We start from the raw sequence: 24,665 nt of genomic DNA on the forward strand, positions 1-24,665 counted from the left end.
CCCAGCTTGTGAAGGAAGACACCACACACACGGCAGGGGTTCAGATTTGCCTCCAGTACAGCAGTAAAGTCACTTTTTAATTGATCAACCTGATAATAACTAACTTATGACTTCAAAACTGTTTTACAATGAAATCCATACTGAGACGTCTTTATTTAAGAAAGGAATAATTTTTTTAAAGAATGCATTTAATAAACTTTTGTCATTCACACTTTTATTTAAATAATGTTGCCAGAAGTCTCTGTAGATTTGAGGCTGGTAAATTGATTGAGTTGGCTTTTAAACAAAATCCAGTGATGCCCTTCAGACTCTGAGCTCTCCAGCAGCTGGCCACACCATTAAATGCTTGATGTAATTATAATTTCATCTATCAAAAATAGGTCTTAGCTTTGTAAATACGGAGCTGGTTTAGTACCATTGTGTAGAAGTATCTGCAGAAATAAACACCAAGAATTTTGTTCCTAAATGGGCACCTGTACCTCAGGCCCCAGGCTGATCATTTAAACTGTTTGAAAACTCAACACAGCTTCTGGAAGTTCTCAGCCAGCAAAAGCTGCCTAAATGCAACTATTTCTTTTCTAAACTCAATCTTGTGTTTTTGGAATCTAACATTTCAAGCCTTTTTCAGCGTTCAAAGGACAACTGGCAGGAGTCTCAGGGATAAATCAGAACCTGTGAGGGTGAGAGATGAGGGGGCTGTAAAAATTGTGTGGGGAGAGGCCCAGGTTTGTTTTTTCTTGCTGGTGACTTCTCTCCAGCCTTGCTCCTGGGTCGGGGTTCAGCAAGCCTGGCTTTGCTCTGCCAGCTTTTCCTCTACCACTTACATAATTAAAACAATGACTCGGCTAGAAGTGAAAGTTTTATTTAATAAATATAATTTTCATAAACCATTTTCAAAACAACTACTGACCAAGCTGTACAAGGAGCAAGCACACAGCCTCGCTGTCAAAGGAGCAAAAATAACATGAGGCAGCCACAGTGTCAGAGGTCCAAAATTCTTTGTATTACTTATTGCTCATTTCCTATGGGTAACACCCCTAATCTGCCTCAGATTAAGGACCAACATCTTTTAAAAGGTAATTCTTGCAGAGATGAGACCATTCCAGTTTTCTCTTTCAAAGAAGCAAGCTCAATCCCACTTCAGTGAAAAAACAGGAGTCTAAATGATGATTCGTTATTTTTGAATGCATAAAACCTGAAATCTGTCACGGGAACTGCAATTAGGAATTGTAAAAATATATTCTTTGAGATACAAATAAGATCCTTCTGCAGCAAGGTGCGCCTCATTTTTAACCATTTTCAACGGCACGCTCCACAGGTCATCTTCTATCCTGTTGTCAAAATGTCAAAGGGGTGAGAACCTGCTGCTGTTTGAAGTGATTTCCTTGAAGACTGCAGAGGTGAATAAACCCCAGGCCATGGAGGTGCCCGCCAGGGTCTCTCTCAGCCGAGCGGCGCCGTTTGTGTCCCCGCGTCCCGCAGAGCTCTTCGCCCCTCGGCATCCCTGGCTCAGGGCACACCGGGGCGGGCGGTGACAACAAGGTCCCCTAAGGAGCACGAGGCGGCCGGGGCGGCACACACGGCTCTGAGCGAGTCCTGACGCCCTTGGAGCAGCACTGAGCTGAAGGGAGAGAGAAATCCAGAGAAAGCAGAAGCCTGGCACATCCCGCCCCTGCAACAGGAGCTGACAGAGCCACGAGCACCCCCAGCACCCCGGCCCTGCTCCTGCTCCAAACCGAGACATTCCCGGAGCAGAAACCAAACCGTGCCACTGCAAACGAACAGAAGAAACAAGGAACGTGCCAAACAACCAACAATAAAAACAGAAAGAAGAAAAGAAAGAAAAAAAAAAAAAATCCCAGCCCAGAGCTGCAAAGGAGAAAGTCTGGCTGGGAAATAAAAGCTAAAATGAGTCCCTGGTGAAAGGTTTGCCCAGCTCCAGGAATGGCTCCTTTAAGCAGTGATGGCTGTGTAACAATCTGTGTAAACAAGCAGTGGCAAGGGCAGTGACAATGGTGAGTTATTAGGAATTCTACACAAAAAAGAGAAAAAAGAACCTTGAAATAAGTGGTTCAAAAGCACATTTTGCTTGAACACTTTGGAACATGGAATTTCACCAAAATCACAAATATTTAGAAGTATAGCAATAGCAGATAGAATTATGAAAAATAATTTAGGCTGCAGGTTTGAGACACTTCGAGCACTAGAAAATGGTATTTTATTCCAATACAGGAGTTACACTATCATTAAAAAAAGTTTGAAAATATTACCAAATATTTTCAATAAGAAATTATAGGTATGCATTAATATGCATTCCAAGTTGCATAAGCTTTTCTTAAATCACTCTGAAAATGAAAAACCAAAGTTCTCAGCATTCCTTCCTTTGAAGATTCTGTCCCCCTTCCCTGCTGTATTCTTAAAAAATGCAGAGTATTTTTAAGCGGAATATTTACATTTTAGTTTTTGAAGCAATTCAGAACATCTCAGGTTTTTTTCCACTGCGTCCTCTTACAAGCATGAGTTTGGCAACTAAAATTCTTTTCCTAAGTAAGAAAACCAAACCCTATTTTTCCCAGAGGCAGAATTGACCTGCAGAGAACACGACCCCATTCGGGAGCAGCTGTGCAGAAAGAAGGTGCTTTCTCAGGGACACTGCACAGTAAAATGAGTGTTCACCACTCTTGCTTTGAACTACAAACGTCTACTACAGGCTTCGATGGATTTCAAGGCTAAAAGGTAAATAATAAAACCTTTCCTCCCCATGGCAAAGCCTCCCCCACCCGTTCACACTTGCATTCACTTGGAGGTGAATGCCAGCATTACACTGAATTTTTTCAGCTGGATTTTTCAGTTTCCCTCATGAAGGACTCTGCACTGTGCCCAGGGCATAGTGAACTGGTTCCTACACTTCAGCTATCAAAGAAATACACAAAGTCCTTTTTCCTTGAATAGAAGCATTTTTAAAAGATTTGTGGCAATACCACAAAATCCCAGCGACTTCCACACAAAATATTTGTCACACCAAAAAATCTGGCCTTAAGAAAACCACATCCATGCTCTATGAATATTACTGACTTAGATTTACTGCAAATAGAAAAAGATACCTTGGCCGAGGGATGATTCTTAAGTCCTTCCTGAATTGTTTAAATGCAAGTTTCTTCGGTAACCTTACAAACACTGGGAAAAGGGAAAGTAGGGGGAAAGGGAGGAGAGGAGATGGAAGGTTTTAAAGAAACACATAATGAGTGCAAATTATTCTTCAAATACACGACTGTGCTGCTTCTGTGCAAATCTACTCAACACACTGGTGTGCTAAAAGCCAAAATACATCACCTACAGAGCTGGGCCAGTGGAAATGCTTGGAGTGGGGTTTATGGCAAAGCCTCTGCCTCCCCTCACACAATGAACCTGTCTGGGTCTCAGGGCAAGACACACGGACCACATGGATGGACGAGAGCACATGGTCACACACACTGACAGGACAAACAAGCACTGCTGAAAAGTGAAACACTCTGGTTGAGGTGTAAAATACAGCTAAACAGCAGATATCTGATTAGAGTAGTAAAATAATTCTGTATTTTCTAGGTATCCATGGCAGCATGAAGAGTCCTAGGAGGAGAAACTACTAGGGAGAAAATTACTATTTTAAACCCAGGTTTAATATAGATTTGAAATATAAAGGAAGTTATAGGAGTTGGTGAAATCTAAGTGTATTTTGCTCCCAGTGCAGATCTGGAGGGGACTGGATCAATGACAATCAGGTTATTGCCTCTCCAGCTGGATCCAGGTTTTCAGCCCTATGCAGTGGGATTAGTCACATGTTCATACCTGCAGCATGAGAACACAAGGCTCAGTTTTAATGTTTCTTCATCCCCTGGGCACTCACTGGGGGGGATCTAGTGCACACTGACATTTTCAACCTCAAGCTTTGCTGCACTCAGGCATCTGAAGACATGATATAGAAATGAACTATGAATGCTGAATTGAACAATTATTTAAAAGGAAAGTCTGCTGTATTTTGTTTCTTCTTCTTGTCTCATAATTTGTTTTTAAAGCTTCCTTATTTCTGAACTGATCTTCATCTATAACAGTGGGAAAAATCTCTTGTGTGCTGCATGTCCAAGTCACTACAAATTTAATAAAATTGCAATGACAATTTCTTTCCTACACAGATGTTGCCTTAAGCACTGAGATCTTATAAACTCCACCATACCTGTAGCCTTCAGGTCTGAGTGAAGCTGTCAGGCACTAATGCAAAAACAAAGCTCCAAGGGAAGAGCTGAAATAATCCCAGTTCAAGTCATGGGCAGGAAAACGAGCAGCAAAGCTGTTTACAAGTAAGGAGCAACTGACGGATCTGATCCCAGGAAAGCGGAATCTGTTCCTTTGCTCATTGAACTTGGGAGAATTTGGGATGTCAAGAGGGATAGACTCCCCTGGCAGCATCCCAGTTACAGTCAGCCGGGTTTGCAGCAGCCCAGATTTAGAGTTTTTAGCCAGAGCTAATTTTAAGATGGATCTTTACACTTTAAACTGTCCGACAGGACAAGTACTCCTGTTACTGATGGGATGTCATGGTCAGAGGTGACAAAAGGGGGTGTCCCAGAGCAGCAGCACTTTTCCCAGCCCCCAGCCATGAACAGCCCCGTTCTAAGGCACCCTGGCAGCACCTCCATTTCATCTCCCAAATCCCAGGACAAGCAGCGGGTTCAGCCACCCTGGCTGAGGGAACAGTGCAATGTTGCTGCTCCCCAGCCCCTCCTGTGCAGACACGTCTGCAGTGGGTGGGGGAGGCACCTGCAGGATGCACCACCCAGAGCTCCAACTGTGCAATTTGCTTTTATTGGCATACTTAGGTATCAAAACATTGCCATCAAGGTCTCGGATCCTTCCGATAGACGAAGATAATTATGCATTAATTATATCTTCAAAGTACAACATGACCAAATATAAATACATGAAAAAGAACAAAACATGCAAAAATTCCCCAACTTTAAAAGGATTAATAATTCAAAAAATTTATGCTAGTGAGACTTCTGCTCAATCAGCCAATTCTTAACAAATTTTTCCATGTCAGGATCCAGAACCGCTAACAAAACACACAGGGCATAATAAAAGATGACTGATTTCTGAATTGTACTTTAGGAGAACAGTGAACCGTTATATCCCTTATTATTCCAAATTACTGATCTGTCACAGTTAAGTGTTTTTCAAAGCAATGGCTAATATATTGCCACTCATACACCAGCATAAATATTTGAATTGCATTTAACTCACAAAAATTACTAAACTGATTGCTTATAGAATACAGTAACTGTCCATAGAAGTAACAAAATTGATTTGCAAACTGCTAAGACAGCATCTGCAAGACAGCTCAAAATGAATGTCTGTTTAAAGGGAAGGGTCATAGTGAAAAATGCAACTTTTAAAAGTATCATTGTGGAGAATCAAATTGATTCAAATTGGATCACTCAAATTTGGGAGGAGAAAGATTTCTGTCATTGATGTCTTAAGTATTAAACGTAGGATTCCAATCTGCTCATGCAGCAACAAAAAGGATCAAATGGTCAGAGGTAAAAAACATTCCTAAAAAAAAACCAAAACCAACTTATTTAGTAATTTGTAGATATAATTAGAAAAAATCCTGGAAGCGATTGCTGTGCAGATTATGCCAGGCCAGACAAGCCCTGCCTGCACTCAGGAGTCCTCTGGGCTTTCCTAGGGCAGCGCCGGACACTGAGCTCGCCTCAGCACCTGCTGCAGGTGTGTGAGCACCACACGGCTTCCACAGGGCAACCAAAAATGTCCCTGTCAGCAAGTGGTTGAGTCCATTGTGGAGAGAGTCAAGATGCTCCTGTCGTTGGCATAGAAGGGGTCCGATGAACTCCATGATCTAAAGTAACAATAAAAGAAAAGTTTGGCTGACTGGGAACTTGTAAGTGTACTGGGAGGTGAGGAGAAAAGTCTATGAGAGCAGAAGAGAAAAGTGTTAGGAGAGCAGGCAAATGTACCTCTTTAAGGGACTGCCCTACTAATTTCATGTAGGTACCTGTAGTTTGTCCAGACCTTTGGAAACAGAGGCCAATTCATGCCTGCTGTGTAATTAGCACACAGCTACAGCTATTTCCATCACAATGAACTAAAGCAGGCAGAGGTTTTTATGCCTATTTTGCAGCTGAAGTTTTAGTGCTGTGCCTTTGGAGGCTGTGAGTGCTGCCTGTGTCCAGAGGCACCGTGAGTCCTGTGGAGCACACAGCCAGCCCTGGAAACCTGGCACAGCCGTGTCCCAGCAGGAAACATCCTCACTGCCTGAGCCTGGGGGAGGCAGAACTTATCTACAGCCAGGAACCTGTTTCATCCCTTCCTGTTACACTTCAAAACATCAGGGAACCACCCCAGATGTCACAGCTGCTGACTCAGAGGGGTCTACAATGTCTTTCACTTGATTACTGCTTGGGAAGAAATACTGTTCTTGGCTGGACAGCATTATAGGACTGTATGGGAAAAAATGAAGAAGGGTGGAAGGTAGGAAATCAAAACACAATGAGCTTATCCTCCAAATCAGGCTCTGTCAGAAATCTGCTGTTTCTTTAGAGCTGTTCCATCCAGTGCCTTGACACAAGAACCACTAATGGCAGACCCAACAATTCAGTGATGATTTCTACTGTACAAGTAATGTATGTGATCCAACATTCTTAATATTTTAGTGACTGACAAGTCGACAGACAATTTAATGGAACAGACAGACAAAATGCATTTTAACATACCACACCACACATTTTATATTCTAACTAGTGAATGAAGCTATAGAAAATACTTCTCAAATACATTTTACAAGCAGCAAATTAAGCACAAGAGACTATATTCCTGTGGCCCACTACTCCAAGCATTTGTACGACTTTGATTTATCAAAGTTTTTATCAAAATTTGTAAGATATTTGATTTCATGTTCTCGTATTTGACAGAATATCAGGAGCAGAGAATACAGCACAAGCTGGCTACAGCAACATTATTTAAAATAGTGCTCTTCATTTTACTTGCACAAACAACATATTCATCAGCATCACTTCAATCAACAAAAATAATCTGCAGCTACCTCCTGGTTGAATACTTAGCTATTTTATAGAGTACAAGTACTTAAAAGACTATCCTGTTGGGGACTGCACAATCTTCTGGAGATTTAGATAAAAAACAAAGCAGCTCAAGCTCATGAACAAAGCCTAAAGAATTTTAAAATCACCCAAGTTTTCTTAATTGTACCTTCAGCATTTCACAACTTGTAACTGCTTCATGTGATTTAAGCAATTAGTAATTTAAAAAATGAATAAAGACTTTCTCATATTACCAAAAAAGTGTAAGGGAGAAAATGGTCCTTTGACTTTTAGAGTAGGTTTTAAGAGTCAATACTGAGTGGAAGAAGCTGAAATCATTGGAGAAAATAAACGTGACTGACTTTAAAAAAATCTCTTTTCTATTTGTACTGTACATAAATTTAAGTGAAACTAGAAGATTGTTCAGAGCAATTTCAACCAGAGGCAGAAGCAAAACCCACAGAACTTCAAGCCATTAGTGTAGCACCAAGATAGTTTTGCATATTCATTGAACTTAACCCTAAAGTCTGTGTTCAAAGAACTCTAAAATTATTTGGCTAGATGGAACTTCATCTGGAAACTACGTGAGGTAAGCAGAAAAGAAACCTGAGAAAAAGTAGTTTTGAAAAAAGTATTTAATATTCTGTCAAATACGAGTTAGCTTCAATAAGTATTTTTTTAGTTCTTAAGGAAAGAAAACTTGAGTGGAACAAACAAAATTGTAAAACTGCAAATACATTGCAGAAAGCAAAACACAGAATACCTACCTTATAAGAATACAGGTTACTAAGGCAATTGTTAACTAACAATCTGCCCTAATTAGATAACAATAAGTGAAAAGAAGCAATGAAAAATTCCTCATTTGGAAAGCACAGTTTTACAGAAAAGTGAAAAAAAACCCCAGAAAAGTTAGAGCAACTGCTACCAAAATGTTGATTTTGGACCAATTAAATGCTCACCTTGTAGATTAAAAATTCTATTAAACTGTTTATTTTACACATCATGCCCGCTTTCTACACAGCAAGTTTGAATTAAAAATGTACTTAATTGTAACAGTTCATTTTTCATATGGAATGAAACTTCTTGCATACTCATACCCTAGATTTGTAGAAACATTGAATAAATTTCACAAGCAAGCCAGAAGAGAGAGACTGACTGAAAGCACAGACACCGTGTTCAACACAAGAGTTCCAACAGAGATGAGCTACAGACCAGGCAATACCTAAAGGCAGAATCAGAGCTGACAAAGCTGTCAGGGAAAATTACCACACGAGATTTGATACCCAATGAATGATATCACAACCTTTAACTGAAAGAGACAAAGTTCTCCAAATACAAAATGAGTTTCCTTGAAAATGTGTGAAGTTCACATTTTGTGAATTGTTTTCAGGTTTGCCTTTTGACCAATGAAGGACCATGATATCATTCAGGGACAGAGATTACGATGTACAAAAGACTATTTTTATTTCTACCCCCAAATATTTCCATATTTATTTGCTATCCCTCTTTGTTTGGAAATGGGGAGATGGCACATGAAGGATTCAGTGAGAGCTCCTCTCCCAGCTGGGCTGACTGCAAAAGCAGTGTTGCTTCTCAGACATATTCAATTACTCAACATGCTTTTACCCCACTGACGTTTGTTTCACACATGGTTTGTGAAGGAAAGATTTATTTAGCACATACTTTGGAATGGCACACATGATTTTGACAATATACCTTCTGGAACCCAAAAAACATTGAAAATTCTTAGAACCTGAAGACTCTGTTCTGTCAATCACTCTAATTTTAGAAATAGATTATAAAAGTTATACTACAAAAATATTTCATCTTCATATCAATCAATGGCTGAAAGATTTAAAGGCTCTCCTCCTAATAATGAAGTTAGATTTAAGGGGGGAATGTGAGCCTTTTGTATACCTTCAGGAGTAATGCAAGCTCCAAGGTAAATATTTGGAGGTTGTACATCAAGAATCAAAGGGAAAAGTCTTTCGACTTTACAAACAACTCCTGATTTGAGAAGGCAAAAAAGTAATCATAAAAAGGAGAACAAAAACAGCAGCAAGGCTTGATTTTCTAAAGAGAAGAATGTACAAATCAAGAGAAATTACGATAGATACAACACAAGAGCTTGTAAAGCCGAACTAAACACTTTAACAGAAATCTTTCAAAAACCGTTTTCCCCTTTCCCATCCCAAAAGAAACCACTCAAAAAGAAACAAGAAGCTAATCTTTTAGGATGAAAAAAGTACAATAAAGAGTTGCATTTTCTACTTAGATAAGCAAAACCTGCAGCTAGTTTCTAGACATCTATTGCTGCAGGCTCATCGGGTTCCAGTTTATAGGAGAATCGTCTGCAGCAAAGGCTATTGAGAGAAATGCCACACCTGTTGACCCGTGCTGGGCTACACCTTCCCATTAGTCGTTCCAGCATTCTTCTAACAGATGTGCATGCTGTTTCCCCATCTGAGAAGCAGCACATGGAGTCCAAGCAGTTGATACCTGAACCTGCCTCAGTAAGCTGGAAAGAAAAAATAAAATAAAAAAAAAAAAAAGAAAAAAAGAAAAATGAGTACTCACAAATTCTAGCAATAAAGATGTCACCAAAAAACACCTAGGAAAAGCAGGTTTTCTTAAAGCTAGAGTGTTGAATATTTTTCAATTTTATAGGAGAACTACAACAATAATATTACCACTTCCTAAGGTCTAGGTACACTAAAATTTGTTATTCCCAAGGTTTCAGTGCAGCCTTGTTGAGTATGGAAATGGTCTGGCACCACATCTGCCTAACTGGAAATGAACTGGTGAGGAATTCCCTCCAACAAGCCCCACAGCAGAGCACATGCACTTCCAGCTGGGATGCCTTGATTCACCTCTGCAACAATTTATACCAGCTCAGCTCTGTTTTAAGGGAAATTTATCAAGACAAAGCTTCAGGCTGCAGAATACAACACAGCAATCTGATCCCACATAATTCTTCCTCAAGTGCACAATGCAACTTCCTAGAATAATTGACATTATATCACTACCATAGACACCCTTGGCTTGGTATGGAACAAAAGCACATTCCTGATTGTGTGAACATGGTTATCCAAAAGCAAACAAGGCTGATGTCAGAAAGGTTCAGTCATGTTCATGCCAGCATGAAGAATAATTCAACATTAGCATAATAAACTCTTTCAACAGCTCACGTTTTATAGGTGAGAAAATAAGGAAGAAATAAAATGAAAAGAAAGCAGTTACAGATGTATGAGTGTAAGTGCCACCTACCACTGTGCTCCTCTACAGCACTGCTGCACCCACTGCAGCATAACTGGAATCTCCTACTTCTGCAGAGAGAATATCCTAAACTGACTTCAGTAACCATTCCAAAGAAAAATAAAAATATGAAGTGTGGGGATGCTTTTTAATTTAATTTTCAACTCTCCATGAGAGCATCTTGTCAAACAAATACTGAACACAGAGGCTGAACTTAAGAGGCTGAACTGATCCATTACCCTCTCCTCACACCAGTGAAAGAAGAATTCTGGGTAGTCCATGACAGGACACAGCTCACTTAAGACCTTCCCACAACTATTCACTGTGACACCAAAGGTCACTGACTGCTGTCTAAGATTCTGTTTTTGAGCTCCAATTTCGTCCATGCCACATACAGTTGCCAAATACTGCAAGAAAAGCAAAGAACCTCCAGAGTTCCCTATGGGAATGGTTTACTTTGAGTGGACACACTCTCTTTCCAAATCACCCCAAACAGGCAGCTGGACACATTTACAGCTTCACAACAAAAGAACAGCCTACACAACAAAGAACAGGCAGCTAACAGAAACAAAAGGCTTTTGGAAATACAAGAGAAAAATCTCAGCTGGTAAGACAAGGAGGAACACACTCAGAGCTGGTGTTTGTTTCCATGCACCTTTTCCTGTGCCTGCCCCTTCCTCAGCCCTGTGCCACATTCCCCACAGCCCCTCCCGACCTTCCCATCACAGCACTCACTGTGATGTTCACAGAGCTGTCAGCAGCTGTTGGAAGGTACAGGATTCTCTACAAACTGAGCCCCCCGATCCTGTGGATGCTGCACCTCAGAGGCTGTGGCTGAGTACAGGCAGAACATGCTTTAACTCACACACTCATCTGGGGGATGTTTGGGACACAAAAGGAACATTTACTGTGACAATGAACTTCTGTACCTGAGAGGCAGAAGCAGAAGATTTGCAAGTGACAGGTCTGAAAGGGGTTCTGATTAAAAGACAAACAAAACAAAACATTCCTCAACAGAGCCTGAGTCCCTGAACACCCTCATGTGAGGACCACCACAACTGGTCCCAAGTGCAGTTCCACAGCACATACCAGAATCAGGAACTGCACACTTTGCAGCGCTGCAGTACCAGCAGATATGACCTTCAGAGCCACTTCAGACTGTGCTCCCAGAGTTGAAACACAAGAGATTACACAGAGCAGAAGGAATTCCCGTTTGGATGTCAGCAGGCAAACCCCCTGCTGCAGATGTAGTGACCTTCACAGCTGTGGTCACAGCAATACAGAAATGTAACATTCCTACACTCAGGATTTCAAACAGAGTATTTAGTTCATCCATTATCCTCAAGAAGACCTTTAAAGTTCCTGCAGAAAGTCACATTAGAGTGGCTGCATGCTGGATCAGATGAACCAGAGCATTTTTTTTCCTTAGAATCTATTACCCTGAGAGCCAGCAGACCTGGACAAAGACTGTCAGAAAGACGAACCAAGAGTAACCCAAACGAGCTTCCAAGGAGCAAACCCTCAGCTCAGGATTTTGGAGGTCTAATATTAGTCTCTTTTTCTGGAAAATCTCCTCTTTTCACAGGTTAAAAAGGTAGGATCATGCTTGAACCACAACTTCTGGAAAAGTTAATATAACTTCTTTTAGAAATGGCACATGAGACCTTATATAAGCTGGAAACAATTCTGTTCTGTCAAACTCACAGTTAATGTAAAGAAATGCTGTGAGAACATTAAGGACAAAAAACTAACTAAATGTTATATGTAGATATAATGTTTATCATTGCCTGGTGAACATGGATTTTTGTATTTACATCCACTACCTGGAAGGAAGATACATATGATAGAGAGTCCCTTTTCTCACTTTCCCTCTGTGGGGGACAATTATGGTCATAGCTTTATACCAAAGTAAAACCTGGCATGGCAAGGCAAGAAGGCATAATCTCTCTTCCCTGGAGACCTGAAACAAACCCTCAGGAAACACAAGGTAGGAGAGACAATGAATGAGTATAGAGAAATACCAGATATTATTAATACTTGGGTGGCAAATAAAGTATGTTCATAAAGTAAGATCTGGAATCTCAATAAACATAATACTTCATATGAGAATGGCCCACTGAATGTAAAAAATCAAAAAGCAACTGAGGTGCAGAATTAAAGAATGATTCAGCTTGATAAAGAAAAAAAAAATCAAATCAACATTCTATGATGCAATTTTTCTTGTGGATACCAAAAATATGGGTCTTTTGGAGATGGCTCAATGGTTGTCTCAGTATGATATATGTAAATAAATACACACACGTTAGGGTACAGTGGGAGTACTACCTAGTGGAGGTAAGAACTGTCGGGCAGGCAAGATGGGTCTAGCAGCTGCCTATTGTCCTCCCCTCTGTGCCTGCTTTCAGCAAAGTCACATGCTGAGCTGACTGAACCCTTTTCTTCCATCTGGAAGGACAGAAAAGCAACAGATCTTATAAAGCACCATGCTTGCATTGCTTTAAAACAGTTATCATTGTTACAAGAATTTTCACAGGTCTGGTCTTGAGAGAACAAGGCATATTTACAAGGTCAAGAGCAATTTTTACTTTTGGTGGCTCAAATGTGGTTTCTCAGCACGCAGGTGTTAAGAGTGGCCTTTTTGTGCTCTACAGACTACAACAAGGAAACCCAGCAAATTTGGAATCTATCTAGAATTAGATTTTGGAGTTTTGTTTTCCCCCTACCATTTCAGTTTGTTTGTCTTATTGCAGGTTATTCCATATGCCACAAGACAGACATTTCAACCCCAAGACTCAGTCACACTGTAAAACTGGGACTTTGAGGAACAGGGAATGCATTTAATCCTGTACACCAAGTTAAGAGCACTGCAGGGTATCTTCCTGAGCCCAGGTCCCAGCTGCCAACATTCTGATGCCACATGGATGTTTTAGAAAATTGGTATTATATGGTCATTAGTATTCCACAATTAAGTTAAAACTTGCTCTCTATTGTAAATCTCACTATCTTTAACCCTTAATATACTATATACCAAAATACCAAACAATCAGATTTAAAATTTTAAAAGAAAACATATAGGAATGTTGATATCTAACAAATTCACTGCCATGATGTTTTCATCCCTTCTTTTTCTACTTTTGGTATCAAATGAACCTACAAGTGCCAAATGATTTCATTATTTCCAAGTCATTAGACAAAAGTTTCTTCAGGTATGTAGTATGTGCACTTTTGTGACTGAAGTCAAACCCAAAATGGTGCATTCTTTCCTCATATCCTCGTCTTCCTGTGATAGACTCTGTGGATTAGCCAACAGATCAACACCAAGCTATGCTAACATAATGAACAGGTCTGTAAAGAAAGAGGTTACCCTTGATCAAAGTGCAGCATATCAGGGTGTTCTAGCACACCTCACTAGTGGGAATTCATGCTTCCACTTGGGAAGTTTTCTCAGAAATTACATATTTCTTACAGAAAACATAGGCTGTAAAAGGAACAGAGACCTCTCTGCTCCCAACATGACACAGCTGGGCTGGGTCAGACCTGAAAGCTGCAGGGGGGGAATCCTATGGAACAGGAGCTAAAATTAAAAATAGAGACAAGGAATGAAGGCCATAAAGGCAGGGCCTGGAGCCTGGAGTTCTGGAGACAGCTGAAGAGCAGATCTGGACTGAAATGAAGGGAAAATCGGGCAACAACAGACTCATGGGGCTGGAGATGGGGAAAGAACAGGGTTTGGCTGTGACAAGGTAAATGCTCCAGAGCCCCAGCTACAACACTGTGCACTGACAGCCATCTGTAAATAAAACCTTTTCTTCATTTCCCCAGTTCTGGGTACAGTTCATAACACACTGTCCAAAGGCAGAAACTCTGTAAACATAGTTAATCCCATCAGTAAGTGGAATTAAAACATCTGTCCAAGCAACACTTCCCAAATGTGGTTTAAGATTTCTGACAGTTCTTACAAAGCACAGGACATGGAGACATACATGCACACAGAACACTTTCTTTACAGAGAAAGACATGGAATAAGATACAGTGGGACCCAGTTAGTACCCTAAGATACATATTTCACACATTCCAAGAACAGGAGAGGCAGCTATGGAGGAAAGCAGCGCTCAGCCAGACTCCAGCTAGACACAACACCTGCACCTGCCTGTGCTGTCTCACTTCCTCTTCATCCCACGTTCCAAAAGAGACTGTAAAGTTCAGAGGCAAGACTTTAACAGGCACACACAAGATTGCAATTCTGACTTACAGGAATCACCTGGACACATAAAAGATCCCCTCAAAGATCTTAACTGTACATCACCAATGTATTCAATATAAACTTGAACATTTTTTGCACACTGTGAAGCCTACAGAAATAAAACATTATTGTAACATCATACTTCTCTTTTAATTTGCATTCATAAAGGAAGTCTTCTTTTGATCTCAAGAGAAGAGTAAGCATCTTGGCAGAACAAGGCATAACGCAGTTTAACCTGGAGTTATGCTTCTTCTGAGACTTTTAATACATATTTACAAACAACAATAACCTGCCAAAGTCTGTTCATCAACCTCCATGCATTCTGCAGTCACAAAGGATGCAATCCCTGGGTGGGCATGTACAAATGAGGTGTGACAAATTAGCTGTTTTACAGCTACATATTCACCAGGCAGCCGTTTTGTTTCATGCTCCTGCAGTTTTCCTTGCCTTCTTTGCCCTATTGCTTTGGGAAAACCACAGAAACCAACTGAGGCTCTTCACTCCAAATTACATTTTATTTAATATGGTGGAGTAGTTTCTGCCTATCAACTGACGTTCCTTTTCACTGTTTTAGGCAAGAATTCATAGGATAACTTCTGAACTTTGTCCAGAGACAAAGAATAAAGAACTAGAGAAACCTGAATCCTTGTTTGCTTCTTGTTGCACTTTACAAGCTCAACTACATATTAGAAAGCAGCCAGTGCTTGGACTTCAGGTACTAGCAGATACTCAAGTGCCAAAATGTTGGCTTACAAGAGAATTGGATTTGCATTATCATTTGTTACTCATGGACAAAACAGATTTCCCCTTTTTTTCAACTCTTCCCTAAGTTTAATAGGAAGAAAATTGCCTCACATTAGCAAGGATTCTCCTGGTTTTAGCATTTTAATGACTACAGTGATGCATTCCTGGACAGTTTTATTTTCCTTTGACTATCCAGCTGTTTAATGATTAAGGTCTGTTTAGTTTTTGAAATTTTAAGAGAATCTTCTAGTCTTGCACCTTTGGTGTGATGTAATTCACTTTAATAATTCATTGAGAAAACGGAGATTTACATACACTTATCCAAAATTTCTAAAAGGTAACTTGATCAATCAAGATATCTGATAAACTAAGAATTTGAAAAGCAAACTTGTAAAGGCTTTTGCAGAAGACCCTCCCCAGTATGTTGCTAAGTTTAACAGCTTTCAAAAGCTATACCATACTTTGCCTGTTTTAAAGCTATTAAGTGCTGAATTCAAAACAAAATAAAACCAGCCCAGCACTATGCCCCTGGGTATTTGGAAATCCAAGGTGTTGTGTTTCACACTGGGGTCACTAACACCACAACACAATATGGCCATTTCAAGTTTTGCCTTGTAAAGTTGTAGTGCATTTTCAGAGGAAATACAAAACTTTTCTCTTCTGGTTAAACAAACGGCAATTAAGCCCCTAAAATGTAGGTTAGTTGGTTCTTTCAGGCACCTATTTACACATTTTTAACAACAAAGTCACCTTGAAAAATATTAAAAAGGAATCAGATCTTTGCATTAATTCTTGCTGTAGGATGTAGAAGTAGATATTAGTGGAATTGAACAGATTGAGACATTACTGATGCATATGAATGCTTAAGGCTCATAAAAGACAATCAGTATTTGACAGCATTTAATGTGCTGAACTCAGCGTGTTTGAAGAGTTGCAGAACCATGTTTTACCTACACAGACACATGTATGCTTTGATCTTGTTTTGAGTAATTTTCTGCGACTTTGTAGCCAAATGCCTTTACGAATATGTATCTATACACATTGAAAACAAACAACACTCATTTATAGCTCCACAAAACAAACACAAAAAGCCTCAGCTGCACAAGGGTATGGACGCACCCAAGCTTCAAACATTTTCTGCTCTTTCAACACAATTGAAAGCAAATTAAAATGGGCAAATAACTTGCAAGAAATTGCTGTCTGAAGTACATGGAACTTCCTGTCACAGCCTTAGAAAGCTGAAATTATCCAGCATGCAAAATGCATTGTTAATTTTCATCATAAAGAAACTAAAAGCATTATAACCATGCCAGAATCTATGATTATTTAAAAATGGATGCAAGAACAGCTGATCTTTATTGTGGAAGTTGAGCATCATGCTAGGGATGTTTTTTCCTCAAAAAACAAAAGCACGTCCAACACATGCTACTTAGGAGAAGCATTTGGCTCAGAAACACAGAGCAAAGCCAAGAAATCACCAAACTGAATGTTTCTGCACTACAGGTATTGCCCTCTCACCCCACTAATATATATTCATGCCTCTTCCAGTCTCTCTCAGCACTGGTTAGTTCACCTTGAGCATGCATAAGAGTTGATGAGGAACTGTCCCTCCTACTCTACCTAATTTTGCTCAGCTGATTCCTTGCCCTGGACAATGGCTGCAGTGCGATGAACTCGTCACTTAAAGCAACTCTGTTGGAGTACATCTACAATTGGACAGAGAAGGGATGGAACACACATGTCAGTAAGTAGCAGCAGTAATTTTCTAAGAGAAAGACACAGGACAACACATTGTTATTTAAGAGGAATACACATCATATACAGAACACAAGCCTGGTACCTTCAAGAAAGCTCCTGGGACCATCACAGCCAGTCACTGTTTAGCAAGACCATTCTTAAAGTACCTTTGCTTTCATACTGACAGAAAAGGCCTACACACTTTTACATCTGTGCTTTACCAGACACCTTTATTCTGTATTGCTTTCTCCCATCAACAGTGCTGTGATTTATCTTTACCCAAAGATTTATATTTTGATTCATATTTACCTTACTGTCCAATTCCTCCTGTATGATTCTGTAACAGACCTATATTGAGAAATTGCCCACAAGCTACTTCAGGGCATCTGACCTCAGTGAAACATAAGGTGGCTTTTCTTTAGGCCAGCAAAAAGCCCTTGAAACACAGCAAAACTAAAATAAAATACAATAACATACATTCACCTTAAGTGCATTAAGGAACATAAAATTAACCAAGCTCATCCTCTGTGAAGGTAAACTCATGCTTGCCTGTCAAATTCTCAATTTTTAGTTTCCCAATAAGAATGACTGAGATTTAAGTTGCTGTGACAGAACAATATTTACATTTAAAAGCCTATAAAATTTCCTTCTCATATCAGTTAAACTTCTCTGCTCTCTCATGAAAAACATAGCTACATGTAACATCTAACATATCAGAGGCAAACTCACACTTGATGCTATTACCTTATACCAACAAAAAGATATAAAATCAAGGTAAGGCAGATTCCTACAGATACAGTGAATTCAGAACACTAAGTCAGGAAAGCCACACACAAAGTATTTCTGAAAAATTAAAACAATAGGGGCAAGCATTTTCAGCTGAGAAATGTATGTTTTGCTCACTGCTCCTGGGATTAGTTTAGAATTTAAATGATGGCAGAGAGAAACAAATAACCTAAATAGCTGCAATTTATAAACAAGGAACTAGGTCATGTAACAATTTATCTTGCCATAATAAAAACATAGTAACTATAAACCAAGCTTTTTCTTTCCCCCAATATGAAAACATCCTAATGTAGACCTACAATTAAAAATGAATAATTAAACATGTTCAGTTATACAGAGGATGCACCTACACTATGAAAAATAATTTAAAAGGACAATAAACAAAGTTCTGTTTTTACTCCTTCAATGACTTCTGCACAATTCATTAGCATCAGTCATCACCTTCAGTGTTTAGGACAGATATTCTCCAAACCCTTTCTATTTGAAAGTCAGTCTCTTCCTCTGCTTGGAAACGGAAAAAAAATATTTACGAGGAATTTTAAACACAAATTATGAGGTATGATCATAAAAGAAGCATTCTGTCACTTCTGACAACAAATGTGCTAAGCTGATCATCTGCTCCTCTTCAGTTATATCCACTTCCTCACTGCAAGAACAGTGAATGAAATTCAGTGGAGCTGATTGTCTCATTAAAGCAAGAGTAGGAAAATCTCAACAGGTTTAAACCTCAAGAAGGGAACAAAGAGATGCCTTCTTTTTGCAAATATATTTGTAGCTATAATTTCACTATCAGACACACAGAGAACTCACTGGATGGCTGCTAAACAATTTCTGGTCAAATTCCATTTCAGATACCTTGACTTTGCAACATCAGGAATTAAGAATTTTCAGAAAAAGACAGTACTTTGGCAAACAGAGACCCCAGTAATGACTCTGTCAAATGCAAAATAAAAAGCAAATAATGAAGAAGAAAAAAGACAACTAATAGAGATGCACAAAGCAAAATCCCAATGGCCAAGAATCAAACTATAGCCACGGGAAAGGTGTTAAGACATTCATCAAGATTCCTTCTTAAAAAGAAAAAGTCCTACTGTGTTCTTGACTGCATAGCTATAATGGCATTAAACTGAACCCAAAAATTCCTCAGAAAGGACTCCTAAAGAAAGATAATGCAGCAGGAAATATATGGATAAAGGCAGGAAAAACCATGTGGTTTTTTGGGTTTTAATTCAAGCAATTCGAGAACATGAGAAACCTCAAGAACCACACCAATACCATGCCAGAAAGCAACAGGTGATGTACAGCAAGGAAGGAAAGAGAGTGTTCAATAAATATTGCCACTAGTTTTTGACAGGAGAAAAAAAGACAGGTAAGTATCATTACCTACAGACACTCTAATCCAAGAAGTGCAGTAATGTGCAATCCAGAGTCTTACCAGGTCTATCTGAACAGTCTTGTGAAAGCCAGTGGTTATTTACCTTGGCTTTTAGCTACTAAATTCTATCACAGGAAAAGGCAGCCAGTTTGGGAAAGGGACTAGTGGGATATTTTGGATAGCAGCAGGCTTCTCAGCATGATGTTGATCCTAGGCAAATTAAGAGAACATCTCACACGGATTTTTTTTAACACACAAATTAGAAGGGTAATATAATTTAAGTAAACCAACATGCACTTACATCAAAGTAATTACAAGGTTAGATGCTAAAGATACCAGCACTGATGCAGTGCAGTCAGGAGTTCTGGCACAGAGCTCACTGCCACTTGCATTAAGCAATTAGAACAGCACAAAATCGATCTGGCACAAGGTGGACAGAAAGCTGCTAAGAGGTTTCAGACCATAACTGTGCATGGGATATCTCTGTCAGTTGGGTTCTTCATTCACTTTCACTATTTTTGGCCTATGCTAACTGACCTCTCATCAACGACCTGAAAGAAACCAACATCACCAGCTGCAGATGTCCTGAAGATGCAGAAGACAACAGGTTATAGATGTATGTTATTCTGTAATCTGAATGTAGCTGGGGACTCATTATTTCCATACTTGGCACTGAGGTCTGCTGTGCCAAGCAGACCACTTTGTGTCCACTGGCGAAATCCAAAATTCAAGATGAGTTTGAAGAAGGGTGAAAATTACATGAGAAACACAAGAATGATGAGAAGATTCTAAAACAACCTTTTTGACTGAAGATGAAAATCCAAACTACCTATCAGTCATAAAATTAACTTGATCACAAAGCTAACTGTGATTAAAACAAAAACTGTAATAGAAACCTTATCAATTTAGCAGAAGTATAAAGAGATAAAACATTGAAAACTGAAACCAGACACTATTAGAACAACAGGTCAGGACGACTTCTCCATAACTGTCTCTAAAAAGAAGAAAACACTTTGAGATGAGATTATTTACCTAAAAGACAGTCTAATCTCACCAGAATGATTTAAAGGATTTTTTGTAGCCTATGTCAGGCAGAAGGGAGATTCCATTACCAGAGCATAACTTTAGACCTTGTCTATGAATCTGTGAAACTGCCACATGGGTAATTAGCTTTAATTACAGAATCAACACTCAAATGCATAGCATATGAAATGATTGAGATTTAAAAAATACTAATTAAAACAAGTTTTACTAAAGTGATTTTTAAAATTATTGTTTCCATCAAATTTTAAGAACTATTCAGTGCCAATTAGAGTGGTGGCTTCTAATACCTAGACAAAAAGTAAGTTACCATCTATAAAGCAGTATGATCCTTTCATACAGCTGCAAGCTGAGATGCAAAAGACTGAGTGATTCCTTTATAAAAAATTCTATTCCTTTTATTACCAATTACTAAACATAATGTCTTGTCAAATGGTGTTTGTAATTTTAAATCAACAAGTGTATTTCGAAATGAGAACACTTCTCTGCATTAAACATGACAGCAATGTAAGAGGGTAACTATTGGTCAAGTTGGATACAAAAGCATAACATTACCTGAGCTTTTTCAGTACTTGTTGGTTGCAGATGTCTGTACAGCACTTTCTTCACAACATCAATAAACAAACAAGCAACTACTATGAGGATTATGGCAAACCAAGCAGAACCACTTGACAACAGTTGAACAAATACAAAGTACATGTCCTGGGTATGTAAAAATGGCCTGAAAAGTTAAAAGAAGTGGCAATTACTAAAAAGAACTTCTAGGAACAAAAGTACAGCACAGGCTGTCTCAAGTGTATCTTATTTTACATCAAGCAGTGAGACCCAGGATGCAGAGTCACAGCTGCACTCTGTCCATGTGAAGTCCTGCAACTTGTTGGACCTGACCTGCAAATGAGCTCCAGGGAGAGAAGGTAATGAACTTTGGAGGAAAAGGTTCCGATTTAATTTTAAATTGTATTGCAGAGAATCGGTCACCACCCTATCTCTCCAGACTCCAAACTACAAGCAAAAATACTTCACTTTACTGATTCAAACCCCAGCATCTTTACTTCTGTTGCAATTACTTACCCATTACATAGCACCTCTGGGAACCTATTTACTTCTTAAAAATGCCTTTATAGTTACAGGCTGTCAGAGACAGGTACTGTTTGTCCTTGAGCACAGGACAGCTCAGCAGCACTTCTTAAATTTTTCAAAGAAACACCAAAAGTAAGTGACCAGTCCAGATTTAAAACTTTATTTTTTTTCCACAGATCTGTCACAAAATTCAGAGTAAGATGGTAGAACAAAATATTTCAAGGTTTTTTTGCTTCATTGATACTATATGTGATAAAAAGGGGGAGAAAAAAAAAAAATCACTTACCAGATAATTCCCCCATAAAACAAGGAGAATATGAAATAAAATACAATGGATCCCCAAGTAACAAAATGGTTTATCCATGTCCAGAAGTGAGTTTCTAGTGCCATCTAAAACAGAGATGACTTCAGTGAGCTTCTGTTTTCCATCCACTTCACAGAAAATGATAACTACCAGTCAGAACACACTTACAAACTTCCAGCCCAAACACTAAATATTGTTGTAACACACAAAAACTAAAGAAAAATTTCAACTGTTGAAACTAATCATAAAAGCCACTTATCTGGAACCCTCAAGAATCAGTAACTTTGGAATCAATTTTGAATTACTGCTTTATTACATATTTGCCTGTAAATCCAAACCCAGAGAGGAGTCAGTGTGATATCATACCTTCATCGTAACAGTTATAACCATAACGGTGAAGACCAAAGTACCAAATGTCCAGTTCCCAAACATCTAAGAAAATGGCAAGGCAAAAATCATGGAAGAAAAAAACATCAGTTAAGAGCATTCACAGTAAGCTAAATTATTCTCAAGTCAGCTACACTAAAGAAATAAGATATAAGCTTGTGACAAATAATCATCATGAAAAAAGCAAGGAGGATACAACACAAACTACTAGAAAAAATACAGGTTATGATAAGAGCATAATTAACAACCCCCAAGTAATCTTTTTTCTTGGTTCAAAACAAATCACCACATGAAATATGAAAAAAAAGGCCAAAACAGTAATATGAAATGAGAGGAAAATGAAGATACCGATTTGATCAATTAATTATAAGCGTCCAATAGAAAGGAAATATTGGGTGGAAGGTATTCACTTTAAGTGCAGAACACTTTTGAGTTTAAACACTTCCAGATAACTTTAAACATGCAGCATCAAATGAAGGTTCACTTTTAGCACAACTCTACAATTCAAAAATAATGGTGCCATTGTATTTTACAAAGAAAGTTCTAAGGAAAAGACACTTTATTTCAAGGCTAATAAACACAAAATTAAGCTCTAATTATGAAACACTGGAATCTGTCACTTTTGTATTCTCTTGTGAACATAAATTAATCTATCAAAACTCTGAACAAGGTCTACAACAATAAAATCTCAGCTCTGACAACCAAGCAGGGATGCTGAGGTTGGATCTATCTACACACATGCTACTCAGGGCTGCCATTCTACACCAGGTCCAGTCAGGAATTGGCTGGGGGATCATAGAGAAGATGTTGCTGTTTCACAGCTGTTTTTGCCATTGACAAACTGAACAGTGACCAAATCCTCAACTCTGTGTCTACTGGTAGCAGACTAAGCAAGCAAGGAGGAAGGTACCACATGCAGACAGGCAACCAGGGTCATCCTAGAGCTGATGTGTCAGTAGGGCACAGGGGCACGGAACTGGGATTCACACAGTTGTAGTTCTTGTTGCAGAGCTCTGACAAAAGCATCCCGACAGCCTGAGGACAGATTGCACAGCTGCTTCTCTCATCTATACACAAGGTACAAAACTGAGGCAGCCATGAGTCTGGATTTACTGATAATTTTAAAGATCTTTGTGAAAACATGCCTTCTTAAAACCTTGGATTTACTTGTCCTACCAACAGTAATGGTTAACAAGTAATGTGCTTGTTAACTGCTGCAATATTCATCTTAAAAGTAAAATTAAAACTTCTCCTGTGAAAGAAAGTGTCTTTGCTAACACTGCTCTCAATGGTCACAGAGTTAGAATGCAAAACACAAACAGGTTCTTGCCACCATTTTATTTTTGAACACATTTACACTGCGGATGCTGCATCCTTTAATCCTATGAAGTAACAGATACAATATTTTGTATCTCCTGCTCTTCTAAACTCTTACCATTTGCCTGTTAGGTTTCAATATCTGACGACATGCACAGCATGAAAAAGGGGGGAGAAAAAAGAACTAAAAGATCAAGTAGTTGCACAATGTGTTGAGGTAAGCCTAACAAAGCACCAGCATTAGTAAATTATTTATTATTAATTATTATTCTATTCTGCTGTGCTCTGAACTGAGAACTTGGAATGGAAACGTGAGGCCTTGCACTAACACTACCCTGTACTACAGATCTGTACAGGTGACCACTTCGTGAGGACTTGTAAGAAAGCACTCCAGCAGTGCACAAAGTCCTCTTAATTTTGGCTTTTCCAGGCACACATTAAATTTGCAAGAAACTGTGCAATGCAGGTATTTCACTGCAACACAGTTCTATCAGCTCCTATCAACCTCTTTTAGCAAACACAGAGAGGCAGAGTAACTAAAACCCAGAAAAGTCTTACAGTTTATTTGAAGTCGTATCACATAAGAAGCTAAAGGACAGCTGCCAATTCCCCAAACCAAACAGTTGTTACTAAATGCAATGGAAGAAGTCTCTTCCTGCCCCATGGACATTTACTAAGCAATTTAGAAGTGAGGTGCTTTGACAACTGAAGAGGGATGCACCACACACACTGATTCATAGTCTAAAATTACCTCATTACAAGAGTCCTGAAGTACCTTTACCAGCTCACAAGAATTTCAAATCTCACAGCTTGTAACAAATGACAAGAGAGGACACACTCATGCCTCAACTGGAAAGAGGCATTTTAGTCTAAAGCACAACTATTTTAACATTCTTAACAAATATCTGATGATGGAAGGGGTGCAGCTCCAGGTGGCTGCACCCTGCACTGCTCCTCCTCTGCAGGGATGCTGCCAGCACCAGCTCTGCCTGCAGCCCCTCAGGACCATCCTGTTCACTGTCTGCACATCACTGCATTTCTGACTAAACTTCCTGAGCTCACACCCACTCCCTGGCACCAGGTGACACTGGGAATTCAGCAGGATGCTGCTTTTGTCCCTTGTACCATAACTTGTAACTCTGCCAAGCATTAGGAGAATTGGCAAGTTCTTTGTGCTAGTATTAAGAATGGCATAATGAGAAGCAAATGTAGTTTTGCATTACTGCCCATGTTTAACAAGGGAAAAGTAAGTATTTAATTGCTCTAAATTGAGTTAACTAACTCAGAACCAGGGGAAATAAGGAA

General features: G+C 39.2%; 1 protein-coding gene across 12 annotated transcripts in view; it reads right to left on the reverse strand.

Annotated features, from left to right (window-relative positions):
* Positions 1-846: 846 nt before the first annotated feature.
* Positions 847-24,665, reverse strand: part of ATP11B (ATPase phospholipid transporting 11B (putative)) — a 65,235-nt gene continuing 41,416 nt past the window's right edge. The window contains exons 26-32 of one of the 12 annotated variants that reach the window (XR_015805597.1): positions 22,023-22,088; positions 21,639-21,742; positions 20,828-20,993; positions 16,954-17,039; positions 9,476-9,609; positions 3,105-3,177; positions 847-1,621 (exon numbers count right to left, since the gene is read on the reverse strand). Coding sequence is in view for 10 of the 12 variants with exons in the window: in XM_014871548.2 (XP_014727034.1) it covers positions 9,391-9,609; positions 20,828-20,993; positions 21,639-21,742; positions 22,023-22,088 (555 nt within the window). In the remaining 2 variants the exon portion in view is untranslated. Of the gene's footprint in view, positions 1,622-2,937; positions 9,610-12,671; positions 12,792-16,953; positions 17,040-20,827; positions 20,994-21,638; positions 21,743-22,022; positions 22,089-23,451; positions 23,503-24,665 lie in introns of those variants that run through there. The other 11 variants (XM_088170478.1, XM_088170476.1, XM_088170475.1 and 8 more) reach the window with 11 other exon arrangements.

Source organism: Sturnus vulgaris, chromosome 10 (genome assembly GCF_052056855.1).
Source record: "Sturnus vulgaris isolate bStuVul1 chromosome 10, bStuVul1.hap1, whole genome shotgun sequence".
Taxonomy (NCBI): Eukaryota; Metazoa; Chordata; class Aves; order Passeriformes; family Sturnidae; genus Sturnus; species Sturnus vulgaris.